Source organism: Lithobates pipiens, unplaced genomic scaffold, assembly GCF_037356315.1.
Source record: "Lithobates pipiens isolate NorthernLeopardFrog02 unplaced genomic scaffold, aLitPip1_a1.2 Scaffold_16, whole genome shotgun sequence".
NCBI classification, from domain to species: Eukaryota; Metazoa; Chordata; class Amphibia; order Anura; family Ranidae; genus Lithobates; species Lithobates pipiens.
In genome coordinates, this window is record NW_027507748.1 from 163,909,596 (window position 1) to 163,922,561 (window position 12,966).

Below are 12,966 nucleotides of genomic sequence, written 5' to 3' on the forward strand. Positions count from 1 at the left end.
AGGCGGCACTGATGGGCGACACGGACGGACACTGATAGGTGGCACAAATTGGCACGGATGGGCGGCACAGGTGGGCATGGATAGGCGGCACAGGTGGGCACTCAAAGGCGGCACAGGTGGGCACTCAAAGGCGGCACAGGTGGGCACTCAAAGGCGGCACAGGTGGGCACTCAAAGGCGGCACAGGTGGGCACTCAAAGGCGGCACAGGTGGGCACTCAAAGGCGGCACAGGTGGGCACTCAAAGGCGGCACAGGTGGGCACTCATAGGCGGCATCGGTGTTATACTATAGTAATGGATGCCAATCAGTGCCAAACAATAATGCATGCCAATCAGTGATGCCCATTGTGGGCACTGATTGGCATCCATTATGGGCACTGATTGGCACCCATTGTGCTGACTGGCATCCCTGGTGGTCTAGGGAGGATTATGACCTTTATTACCTTTTCCCTGGTGGTCTGGTGGCGTCCCTGGTGGTCCAGTGTGGGCATCCTCGGGGGGTCTGTGCTGATAATCGATCAGCACAGACCCCCCCTGTCAGAGGAGCAGCCGATCGGCTCTCCTCTACTCGCGTCTGACAGACGCGAGTGAGGGAAAGCCGATCACCGGCTCTTCCCATTTACACTGTGATCAGCCGTGATTGGACACGGCTGATCACATGGTAAAGAGTCTCCGTCGGAGACTCTTTACCGAGATCGTAGTTTCCGGGTGTCAGACTGACACCCCGCAACAACGATCGCCGCGATGCGCGCCCCCGGGGGCGCGCAGCGGCTCATAATCCTGATCACGTCATATGACGTCCGGTCAGGATTATGAAACCACTTTGCCGACGTCAATTGCCTATAGGGTGGGCGGCAAGTGGTTAAAGTGGAAGTAAACCCATCGATTTAACCAGTTTCAAAAAATGGCATGCCGGGAATGCTAACTGCACATTGGCTGTGCTCTCAACCAAACTGTCAAACCACCCAATGGCTGGTGTCATAACGGATCACATGTGCATAACCGTGGCAACTGAAGATTAAATGGAGGCAAAGATGGCAGCTTCCATGGATGAAAACGATAGGGGAGTTTACTTCCACTTTAAGGGGGGCTGGACTGTAGCAATTGAGAGTAGAAAAGGTCCTGACATAAGTGGGAATAAACAATGCCCCATAGTTGGGGTCAGTGGGAAAAATTGTGCCCAACTGTTGGTGTCAGTGGGAGGGATTGTGCCCCATTGTTGGTCTCATTTGGAGGAATTGTGCCACATCATTGGTGTCATTGGGCCCAATTTTTGTCATTGGGAGGAATTGTGCCCCATTGTTGGGTGTCGGTGTAAGGAGTTGTGCCCCAACATTGATGTCATTTTGCCCAATTGTTGGTGTCATTTTGTGGAATTGTGTCCCATCATTGGTGTAACTGGGAAAAATTGTGCCCCATCATTGGTGTAACTGGGAAAAATTGTGCCCCATCGTTGCTGTCATTGGGAGGGATTGTGCTCCTTTGTTGGTGTCAGTAGGAGAGATTGTGCCCCATCACTGGTCTCATTAGGAGGAATTGTGCCCCATCATTGATGTCATTTTGCCCAATTGTTGGTGTCATTGGGTGGAATTGTGCCCTGTCATTGGTGTAACTGGGAGGAATTGTGCCCCTTCACAAGGTAAAACTTTTTTCCTCTCTCTTTTTTTGGGGGGGGGGGGGGGGTTGGATGGAGCGGAGAGGGATTAGAGCACCTGTCGGTTTATATTGCTGTCTGTGTCCCCGTTAATGAGATTCACTCTCCCTATTTGTCCTGTTTACCATTATCATTGAAAGGAAAAGAAACCCCCACATTTTGTTTTGCCCCCCAGAAATGTAATGGAGGGAAACTCTTCCAATGGGGACACTAGTTCCTAGTGACCTGAGGGTCCCCAAAGAATTTCTTTTTGCAGGCATTTCCTGTTTGGCTATGAATTTGGAAATGTAAAAGAAGCAGGTTCAGCACTGTGGACAGCGCTAGCCTTATAAAAACTGCTGCTGTACTTTCACCAACAACACATTCCCTATCAACAGGGGTTTGGAGGGACTTTATACATGGTCTGCAATTTATATTCCTTTCCTGTTCCAGGTTCTGGAAAGACCATAGCAGGGACAACTGATGCTGATGAGGCTTCAAAGATACTGGCAGAGAAGAGGCGTCAGGCACGACTCCAGAAAGAACAAGAAGAGCAAGAAAGACGTGAGCGCGAGGAGGCAGAAAGGTGGGTCAGGTCGATGATCAAAAGGCAAAATATAATAAGGACGTATAGTATAAATTTACATTGTAATAATTTAAATATTAGCAGTGGGCATGGGCACAGACAGTGACTGCTGTTGAGGTAACCACTTTCCTACTACATCATAAGTATTGTTAAAGTAGCACACCCAGCAAAATTCATAGCTGTACACACAAATATACAATCTTTTTGTGCAGATCTGGAGAGATCTGCAGATTTTTTTTTTTTTTACAGCTGAGCTTAAACCGTTTTATTGTAAGCATCAGAACAGCTTGCCTACAGACTTGTGGCCTATGAGTTTTCATATCTGTACTATAGATACTGCATTATAAAATATATGAATATAATTACATATTACATTCAATGTTCAAAGACAACCAGCCTTTTCCTATATATGGTTCTTGATTCTTAGGCTCCAAAGAAGATTCTGATTGGTTGCTAATTGCTATAGGTTACTGAATTAAAGAAGTGATCCTACACCCTGGTCTGATCCCGACCCGATCTTAGTGACGCTTTCAAACAAGACTCTGCCTAAGTCACTCTCATTGCTAAGCCATTTTTCTCAAATCTCGGGGCTGTCCCTGAATTCCCCAAAGAAGGCCCTTAATATTTCCTTGACAACCTTGATTGTACGAGACCTCCAGGATACTTGTACCTTCCAATGGGAAAAGAGCCCCCTTTCTTAGGGATTTAATTAACATCCTCGGTCATGGACCTCTATAGAGCCAGTTACTCTCCCCCCCCCCCCCCCTTTTACTTTAAGCGCCTCTGTGAAGATCTTTAGCATTGGGCAGATTTTTCCTTGTCTTGTATCTTAACGGGAACCAGCCATATTACTTGCACTATTTTGACGTTAAGTTACAGCTGCTCCCTAGTTTAGGTGTTAACTTAGATCTTTCCTACAATCTAAGCTTGCCCTAATAGATGAGCCCTATACGCTCACCCTTTTTGAATTGTCTTGTCCAGCAAGAGGCTTTTTGTGGGGATGAATTTCTGTGAAATATGCTTCCCGCACTGTCCCAACTACCAAAATTTGTATATGACCCAATGGGAGAGAGATTTGCATTTTTATTTGGGAATTGCCTGACTGGCATGCCGTGGCTTATGCCTGGTCTAAGATATCCATCAAAACCACATTAAAAGAATCTAACTACAAAACTCTTGCTCTGGTATTTGCTCCCCACATGGTATAGTAAAGTGGTTAAAAGGCAGACGTTTTTTTTTTATCTTAATGCATTAAGATAAAAAAAACCTGTGTGCTGCAGCCCCCCGAATACTTACCTGAGCCCTATCTCTATCCAGCAAAGTTGCACGGATGCCTTGGCCTTGCAGGACTCTCCCTCCCAATTGGCTGAGACACAGCAGTGGCGCCATTGGCTCCAGCTGCTGTCAGTCAGCCAGTCAGTAGAGAGAGGGGGTTGGGCTAACCCCCCCAACACACAGAGCTGCGGCTCTGCTCAGGTGCCCCCATAGCAAGATGCTTGCTGTGGGGGCGCTCAGCGAGAGGGAGTAGCCATGAGTGCTGGCGAGGGACCTAAGAAGAGGAGGATTTGGCCTGCTCTGTGCAAAATCATTTCACAGAGCAGGTAAGTAGTTAGTTTTTTTTTTAGTTTTTTTTTTTATTTAAAAATAACAATCACTTTAATGATCCTAACCACTTCTGTGGTTTTCCACCTGATCACTACTACTGTTAGAAGTTGGAATTGACAGATTGACTATAAGATACCTGTCTTTCCAGGTTGTTCATTATATCTACAGTAGATATAAAAATGTATACACACCCCTGTTAAAATGCCATCAAGTTATTGATGTAAAAAATTTCAGAACTTTTTCCACCTTTTAATGTGACCTACAAAATGAAATCTTTTAGGGGGAAAGTAAAAATGAAAAACTAAAATGAATGTGGTTGCATAAGTGTGCACACCCTCTTATAACTGGGGATGTAGCGGTGTTCAGAATTAAGTCGCGGAGTCAGTACACACCTGCAATCATTTAAAGTGCCTCTGATTAACCTCGAATAAAGTTCAGCTGTTCTAGTAGGTCTTTCCTGACATTTGTTTAGTCGCATCCTACAGCAAAAGCCATGACCGTCATCAAGTGGAGAAAATATGGCACCATAGTGACATTACCAAGAACTGGACACCCCTCCAAAATTGATGAAAAGACACAAAGAAAACTGGTCAGGGAGGCTGCCAAGAGAACTACAGCAACATTAAAGGAGCTGCAGGAATATCTGGCAAATACTGGCTGTAGTGTACATGTGACAACAATCTCCCATATTCTTCATATGTTTAGGCTATGGGGTAGAGTGGCAAGATGGAAGCCTTTTCTTAAGAAGAAAAACATCCAAGCCTGGCTAAATTCTGAAAAAAATGCATCTGAAGTCTCCCAAAAGCATGTGGAAAATGTATTCTGGTCTGATGAAACCAAGGTTTTACCTTTTGGCCATAATTCCAAAAGATTTGGTTGGCGAAAAACACTGCTAGTCACCAAAAGAACACCATATCAATAGTGAAGCATGGTGTTGGCAGCATCATGCTTTGGGGCTGTTTATCTTCAACTGAAACAGGCGCATTAGTCAAGGTAGAGGGACTTATGTACAGTTCTAAATACCAGTCAATATTGGCACTAAACCTTCAGGCTTCTGCTATGACAACGACCCAAAGCATACATCCAAATCAACAAATGAATGGCTTCACCAGAAGAAGATTAAAGTTTTGGAATGACCGAGCCAGAGCCCAGACCTGAATCCGATTTGAAAATCTGTGGGGTGATCTGAAGAGGGCTGTGCACAGGAGACGCCCTCGCAATCTGACAGATTTGGAGTGTTTTTGCAAAGAAGAGTGGCCAAATATTGCCAAGTCCAGATGTGCCACGCTGATAGACTCATACCCAAAAAGACTGAGTGATGTAATAAAATCAAAAGGTGCTTCGACATAGTATTAGTTTAAGGGTGTGCACACTTATGCAACCATGTTATTTTATTTTTTTATTTTTACTTCCCTCCACCTAAAAAAAAATCAGTTTGTTGTTGAACTGAGTTGTACAGTTTATAGGTCACATTAAAGGTGGGAAATGTTATATAATGATTTATCTTTGTCTCATTTTTTACATCGCAGAATGTAATTTAAATATTAGTAAGTGTTAAAAAGGATAGCTAGTCTAGTAACCGGGATTCATAATTACAAAAATGCATAACTTGCCACATATTTACCTGTGTTGTGTTGATCCTCTCAAGTTAGTCTTTTGCTTTATTCTCCTGTTATGAGGGAAATTGGATTCCATTTGCTTCGTTTTGAAGATGATGGCAATCTGGTTATTGATACTTCTGTGTCATTGGCCTTACACATGCATGCAGCAAATGAGTTAGCTCTTCATATCTTAATACTTGTTCCAGGCCAATGATTTCAACGTATTTAAAACACAAGTATTTACGGAAGCAAAAGCAGTCTCCTCGTTTTTCTCATACCAGGTTTTTTAAGCTCCACATTATGTATATGATCACCTTAAGGAGACTAATTTGTAGTTTTAGTTATGAACCGATCCAGTAATAAGTGCCAGGGTAACCAATTCCATTTTATTGATGTTTCACAAGATGTTTCCTATTTCTTCCCTGTAAAACAATCCAATTTTCTTGTATTGTACTCTGTGCTTCTAGGTTGAAGAAGGAAGAGGAGAGGAGGAAGGCAGAGGAGGAGAGGCAACGTCTACAAGCAGAAGCAGCTTTGCTGGCGGAGAAGAAAAGGCAAGAAGAGGAGGAAGCCAGAAGGAAAGCAGACGAAGCAGCAAACAGAAAAGCAGAGGAAGAAAGACTCCTGAAGGAAAAACAAGAAAAGGAATTGCAGGCCTATCTGGAAAAGCAGGTACATGATATAATGGCATCTTCGTAGGTAACCTTTTGATTATTGTTGGTAAAGTGATTGTGAACACACATTTTCACATTTTTGACATTGAAAAAGAGCAAGGACTTTGTTGTTTTCATGGCAGGCCTGTATGTAAGTATTGATATATAAATCAAAAGACAGGAAGGAAGATTAGGGATTTTGGCGGTGCAGGTTAACAAAGTATAATTAAGGTACAAAATTTGTAGTACAAATATTTATTAAGTTTGAAGTTAACATCAAATAGCAAAACATGCTTAAAAAGTACAGGATAATACAATACAGTGGTTGTTCTTGTTAAGCACACATAGTCCCGACATGTTTCGCATTAGGTTGCTTCTTCAGGGGATGTGTGAAAGTTTGAACAAAATCTAAACCAAAAATACAAAATAATATAGTAATAAAGTATATCACAAAATTCATAAGTGCAGACATGAGAAAAAAAAGGAAAAAGAGAAAAAAAAAAAAAAAAAAGGGACACACATACATCAAACCCACCTTCAACCACTACGTTGATGGTAAAGTAGGGGAATTGTCCACCTCAGGGGTTAACTGCAGCAGCGCTGAATCGCAGGGGGCTAAAAAGCCAACCCAGGAAAACTAGTAATAGAAAAATTATACGGTAGAAAATAGAATTTTACTTTTGGAGTAATTAAAAATTCTTTAGTACATGGCATAATCTAAAGGTTGCTAAAATAAATCAACCTATAGGGGTGAAAAACCCTCTAAAGTACAAAAATTGAAAAGAGTAGTACAAAGGTATTTTAATTCCAGATACCGTATATACTCGAGTATAGGCCGACCCGAATATAAGCCGAGGCCCCCAATTTACCCCCAAAAAAACTGGCAAACTTATTGACTCGTGTATAAGCCGAGGGTGAGACATGCCTGTCCATCCCTGTGTGTGTGTCCGTCCATCCCTGTGTGTCCGTCCATCCCTGTGTGTCCGTCCATCCCTGTGTGTCCGTCCATCCCTGTGTGTCCGTCCATCCCTGTGTGTCCGTCCATCCCTGTGTGTCCGTCCATCCCTGTGTGTCCGTCCATCCATCCCTGTGTGTGTGTGTGTCCATCCATCCATCCCTGTGTGTGTGTGTGTGTCCATCCATCCATCCATCCCTGTGTGTGTGTGTGTGTCCATCCATCCATCCATCCCTGTGTGTGTGTGTCTCCATCCATCCATCCATCCCTGTGTGTGTGTGTCTCCATCCATCCATCCCTGTGTGTGTGTGTGTGTGTGTCTCCATCCATCCATCCATCCCTGTGTGTGTGTGTATCCATCCATCCCTGTGTGTGTGTGTGTGTGTGTGTGTGTGTGTGTGTGTGTGTCCAGCCTACCTGTGTCCCGAGCCTGTGTCCCGTGCCTTGCCTCCTTGCCTCCGTCCCGTGCCTTGCCTCCGTCCCGTCCCGTGCCGTGCCTTGCCTTGCCCCTGTCCCGTGCCTTGCCAGGATCGCCGCTCTTCGTCGGCGCCTCGGCGGACATTCTACCATTCAAACGCCGTGCCTCCGCCTCCGCCTTCGCCTGTGATAGGCGGAACACTGAATTTCCCAGCAGCCTGTGTTCCGCCTATCACGGACATCGTCTCATCCTCGTCCGTAGTACGAGGATGAGACGATGTCCGTGATAGGCGGAACACAGGCTGCTGGGAAATTCAGTGTTCCGCCTATCACAGGCGAAGGCGGAGGCGCGGCGTTTGAATGGTAGAATGTCCGCTGTCTGTCTGCTCGACACGCTGATCGAGCAGGCAGACAGCGATGACTCGAGTATAAGCCGAGGGGGGCACTTTCAGCCTCAAAAAAGAGGCTGAAAATCTCGGCTTATACTCGAGTATATACGGTATATTACTTACATGGATTGGATTTACATGGGTTGGTCGTATTTAAAAAAAAAATTGAGCACTCAGGGAAACACACCTGCACGGAAGTACCAGCTGGGTGGCCAATCAAAAGAAAAAACAAAGCGAAAATTAGAATAGTTGGGTAAATAAGATACAAATATCTCAACATGGAGGTGCGTGCATCAATATCTAAGTGTTATAAAAACACAGACATTCAAGCATATAAACACACGCTGGAAATTACACAGTGGCATCCCAAAGCGTAGAGTTCTAAGCCAGGGAGTCAATGCGGACATAAAAGGAAATATGGCAATAGCCCAGGTGTGGGGGGTTAAAAGTCAATCAAAAGTCAATCTTTTTTTTTTTTTTTTTTTTTTCTGATTGACTTTTAACCCCCCACACCTGGGCTATTGCCATATTTCCTTTTATGTCCGCATTGACTCCCTGGCTTAGAACTCTACGCTTTGGGATGCCACTGTGTAATTTCCAGCGTGTGTTTATATGCTTGAATGTCTGTGTTTTTATAACACTTAGATATTGGTGCACGCACCTCCATGTTGAGATATTTGTATCTTATTTACCCAACTATTCTAATTTTCGCTTTGTTTTTTCTTTTGATTGGCCACCCAGCTGGTACTTCCGTGCAGGTGTGTCTCCCTGAGTGCTCAATTTTTTTTTTAAATACGACCAACCCATGTAAATCCAATCCATGTAAGTAATATATCTGGAATTAAAATACCTTTGTACTACTCTTTTCAATTTTTGTACTTTTAGAGGGTTTTTCACCCCTATAAGTTGATTTATTTTAGCAACCTTTAGATTATGCCATGTACTAAAGAATTTTTAATTACTCCAAAAGTAAAATTCTATTTTCTACCGTATAATTTTTCTATTACTAGTTTTCCTGGGTTGGCTTTTTAGCCCCCTGCGATTCAGCGCTGCTGCAGTTAACCCCTAAGGTGGACAATTCCCCTACTTTACCATCAACGTAGTGGTTGAAGGTGGGTTTGATGTATGTGTGTCCCTTTTTTTTTTTTTTTTTTTTTTTTCCTTTTTTTTCTCATGTCTGCACTTATGAATTTTGTGATATACTTTATTACTATATTATTTTGTATTTTTGGTTTAGATTTTGTTCAAACTTTCACACATCCCCTGAAGAAGCAACCTAATGCGAAACATGTCGGGACTATGTGTGCTTAACAAGAACAACCACTGTATTGTATTATCCTGTACTTTTTAAGCATATTTTGCTATTTGATTTTAACTTCAAACTTAATAAATATTTGTACTACAAATTTTGTACCTTAATTATACTTTGTTAACCTGCACCGCCAAAATCTCTAATCTTCCTTCCTGTCTTTTTTGATTTATGCTTCAAATTCTCAGGGATGTGGTGCCATATTTGTTAGGTGTTGTGTGACGCTGAACCATCAAAATTATTCTAAGTATTGATATGTTTCCCCAAAGTTAAACCTGATATGCAAGGCATTTAAAGTAGAACTAAAGGCAAAACTTTATTTTTTTTTGTTAGTTTTGGACAGAGTGGAGATTAGACCACCAAGTAAGTTTTAATTGCTGCCTGTGTCCCTGTTGGGGAGATTCACCCTTTCTTTGTCCTGTTTACCATTATCGTTGAAAGTGACCGTAAAAGAAAATTCCAGATTTTGAGATGTCCTCAGAAAAGTAATACACAGGAAATCTTCCAATGAGGACACCAGTTCTAGAGACCTGGAGGGCCCCAAGGGATTCCCTTAATTTGCTGGGATTTACTTTGTCTTCCTGTTTTGGTTTATGGGACAGGAAGTGAAGGGAAATCATCTGAATGGGAAGCTTTTTAAGTCCCTGCAAGAATGAGCCCAGCAATGCAAACAAAGTATAATTGTCCCACCCATACCTGCAGCAAGTGCCAATACTGGGCAGAGCTCTTTTCTAATCTTCTAGCACCAGAATTTAGACCAGTCTGAGGTAGACAATTTTCAGTCACAGGGGAAAAGAGGTTGCATGGACCAGTCTAGCAACCTCCTGGTGTAAGTAAGTAAAATGGCTTTACCTGGTTACTGAGTTTTGTATTTTTAGGCTAGATCCAAATCTTTGAGAAGTCAGTTTATTGCTGCTTTCCTGCATTTTTTTGTTTTGTTTTTACAAAGATTCGTTTATGTGCATTTCATAAATTATATAAAAGTCAAAAATCCTGCTTGTGATCAATGTGGTGGTAGTTTAATGATTTATACAGTACACGTCATAAAATGTTTTGACACTTTGGACGCAAAATAAAAATTCAGCCATAAAGGCCTCTACTAAATCATTGCAAAGCACAGAGGACTTTTTTTTTTTTTTAAACAGACGGTGGCACCTAGTCTCACTGTAATTATAAATACAGAAAAAAAAAGTGTTTTTCCCATTTCAGGAAACCTTGGATTTTCAAGATAATGGGTCTGCATGACAGCCAAGGCTATTGCCATTTTCTGGAAGCATTTCCTGTAATACTGTACATGAGAACTTTAATGTGACTTGAAAGCTTAGTACACTGTTATATGAAAATCTGGCCTGTATGCTGTGCTTATTGCCTGCATGTTTTTATTTATTCTAGTGTTTTTATTTGTGACTCACTTTTGTTTCACTCTTAGAAAGAAGAGGCTGAAACGAGGGCCAGAGAAGCAGCAGAAGCCATGAGAGTAGAGAGAGAACAGATCATACAGCAGATTGAACAAGAACGACTGGAGAGAAAGAAGGTAAGCCTTCTGTTGTTTACTGGATATGTATTGGCAGAAAATGCTTGCATCGGCATTATCGTGCCCTGTCACAGCATAATGATTACATCAGTACATGGTGATCAACATGACTAATAGGGATGAACAGAGTGATTTTGGCGTGTTTACCAATTTTACCATTGGTGAAATTTCACCTCAGTGGAAGCTTTCATATTCGCTCATTGAGCTGCTTATGTAAAATTTGATTGGGGGGGGGGGCATTTATTTAGGGGATTCCAGTTTGTTAGGTGAATGTAGCTTAGTTTTAGCTTATTTCATTTAGTGGGTCTTACTTTTAGGAAGGGGGCATTTAAAACCCCCTTCCTAACCAGGCCAATTTTCATCTTTCAGTGCTGTCACACTTTGACAATTACTCAGTCACGCAACACTCTACCCATATGATTTTTTTTGTCCTTTTTTTCACACAAATAGAGCTTTCTTTTGGTGGTATTTAATCACCACTGGGTTTTTTATTTTTTGCGCTATAGATTAAAAAAAATTGTGTTTTTAAAACAAAAAATGCATTTTCTTTGTTTCCATTATAAAATTAAGCAAAATAGTAATTTTTCTTCATAAATTTTAGCCACAATTTAGACTGCTCCATATCTGGTAAAAATCAGTGTGTATTATTTGGACTTTGTCAAAGTTAGTCTACAAGCTATGGTGCCAATCATTGAAAATTGTTCACACCTGTTGTACTGACGGCCTATCTCATTTCTTGAGACACTAACGAGCCAGGAAAGTACAAAAACCTCCCAAATGACCCCTTTTTTGGAAAGTAGACATTCCAAGGTATTTAGTAAGAGACATGGCAAGTTTTTTCACGTTTACATTTTTTTCCCACAATTATTTGCAAAATAACGATTTATTTTTTTTATTTACATTTTTTCACAAAATTGTCATTAACAGGTTATTTCTCTCACATGGCATATGCATACTTAAAACTACACCCCAAAACACATTCTTCTGCTACTCCTGAGTAGAGACTCTTACACAGCATGACGACATACAGGGGCCCAACATGCAGGTAGCACTGTCAAGTGGTCTAGGGACATAATTTACACACATAATTTCCAAACAACCTATCCCACTTTTGAATGCCCTAGAGCACCAGGACAATGGAAACGCCCACAAAATGACTCCATTATGGAAAGAAAACATCCCAACTTATATTCTGAGGCACAATGAGTCTTTTGAACATGTCATTTTTCTTTTCCCAAAAGTTTTTGGAAAATGGAAAGAAAATAAACGCAATTTTTTCACATTTTTACGGCTGAGGATCCACTGATAGGATGGCACTGATGAGCACTTACTGATGGACACTGTATTGGCACAAATGGCCACAGATGTGGCACTGCTAGGGCAGCTTCTCCCTCCTCTCCTCACATGATTGGTGCGAGGAGAGAGAGAACTGAATGTGACGCCAGTTTGTTGATAGTTATCGCTCCGTCATTGGACAGAGCGATATCATGGTAAAGGGCTGCTGGGATTGGCCCTTTACCCCGATCTGTGACGCCCTTTCCCCCCGATCTGTGACGCCCTTTCCCCCCGATCTGTGGCGCCCTTTCCCCCCGATCTGTGGCGCCCTTTCCCCCCGATCTGTGGCGCCCTTTCCCCCCGATCTGCGGCGCCCTTTCCCCCCGATCTGCGACGCCCTTTCCCCCCGATCTGCGACGCCCTTTCCCCCCGATCTGCGACGCCCTTTCCCCCCGATCTGCGACGCCCTTTCCCTCCGATCTGTGACTCGCGTGTGTGTGCCCTGGGGGGACGTACAAAAAGCGCGATTCTGGGAGGACGTCCTTGTATGCCCTCCCAAAATTATCCGACCGCGCTGTACCTGTCATTCGGCTATGGCCCCGTTGGCAAGTGGTTAATTGTATACCATTGCTTTTACATTTTCCAAAGGAGAGGTTTAATGCCTATCACACTCTTAAAAACCACCCTTCACCTTTAAAATTGACTTCAGTACATCTTCGAAAATGGTATTTCACAAAAAATTCTTAAGTTTTGACCAAAGTGAGGAAATTAAAACTTAATTTGGTTAATCTCCTAGGTTGCCACAATGCTTGTGGGAACTAAATAGTAATAGTGTGTATTTTAGTGCTGTTGGTTGCTTTTTAGGCCAGATCAGGTTGATTTTAAAGTTCAACTCCAAGTATACTATGACTTTAAATATATTTTTTTATCAATTCATCTTTTATTATTTTTCCTCTTGTACAAAAGTGACAAATAACAAACAAATATAAGAAATCAAAGCATACACGTAT

The 12,966-nt window shown here is 42.3% G+C and overlaps 1 protein-coding gene across 12 annotated transcripts in view; it reads left to right on the plus strand.

Annotated features, from left to right (window-relative positions):
* Nucleotides 1–12,966, plus strand: part of MAP7D2 (MAP7 domain containing 2) — a 202,876-nt gene that overhangs the window by 170,043 nt on the left and 19,867 nt on the right. For all 12 annotated transcript variants that reach the window (XM_077480724.1, XM_077480728.1, XM_077480723.1 and 9 more), the window contains 3 exons: nt 2,086–2,218; nt 5,892–6,096; nt 10,577–10,681. In XM_077480724.1, coding sequence (XP_077336850.1) covers nt 2,086–2,218; nt 5,892–6,096; nt 10,577–10,681 — 443 coding nt within the window. The remainder of the gene's footprint in view (nt 1–2,085; nt 2,219–5,891; nt 6,097–10,576; nt 10,682–12,966) is intronic.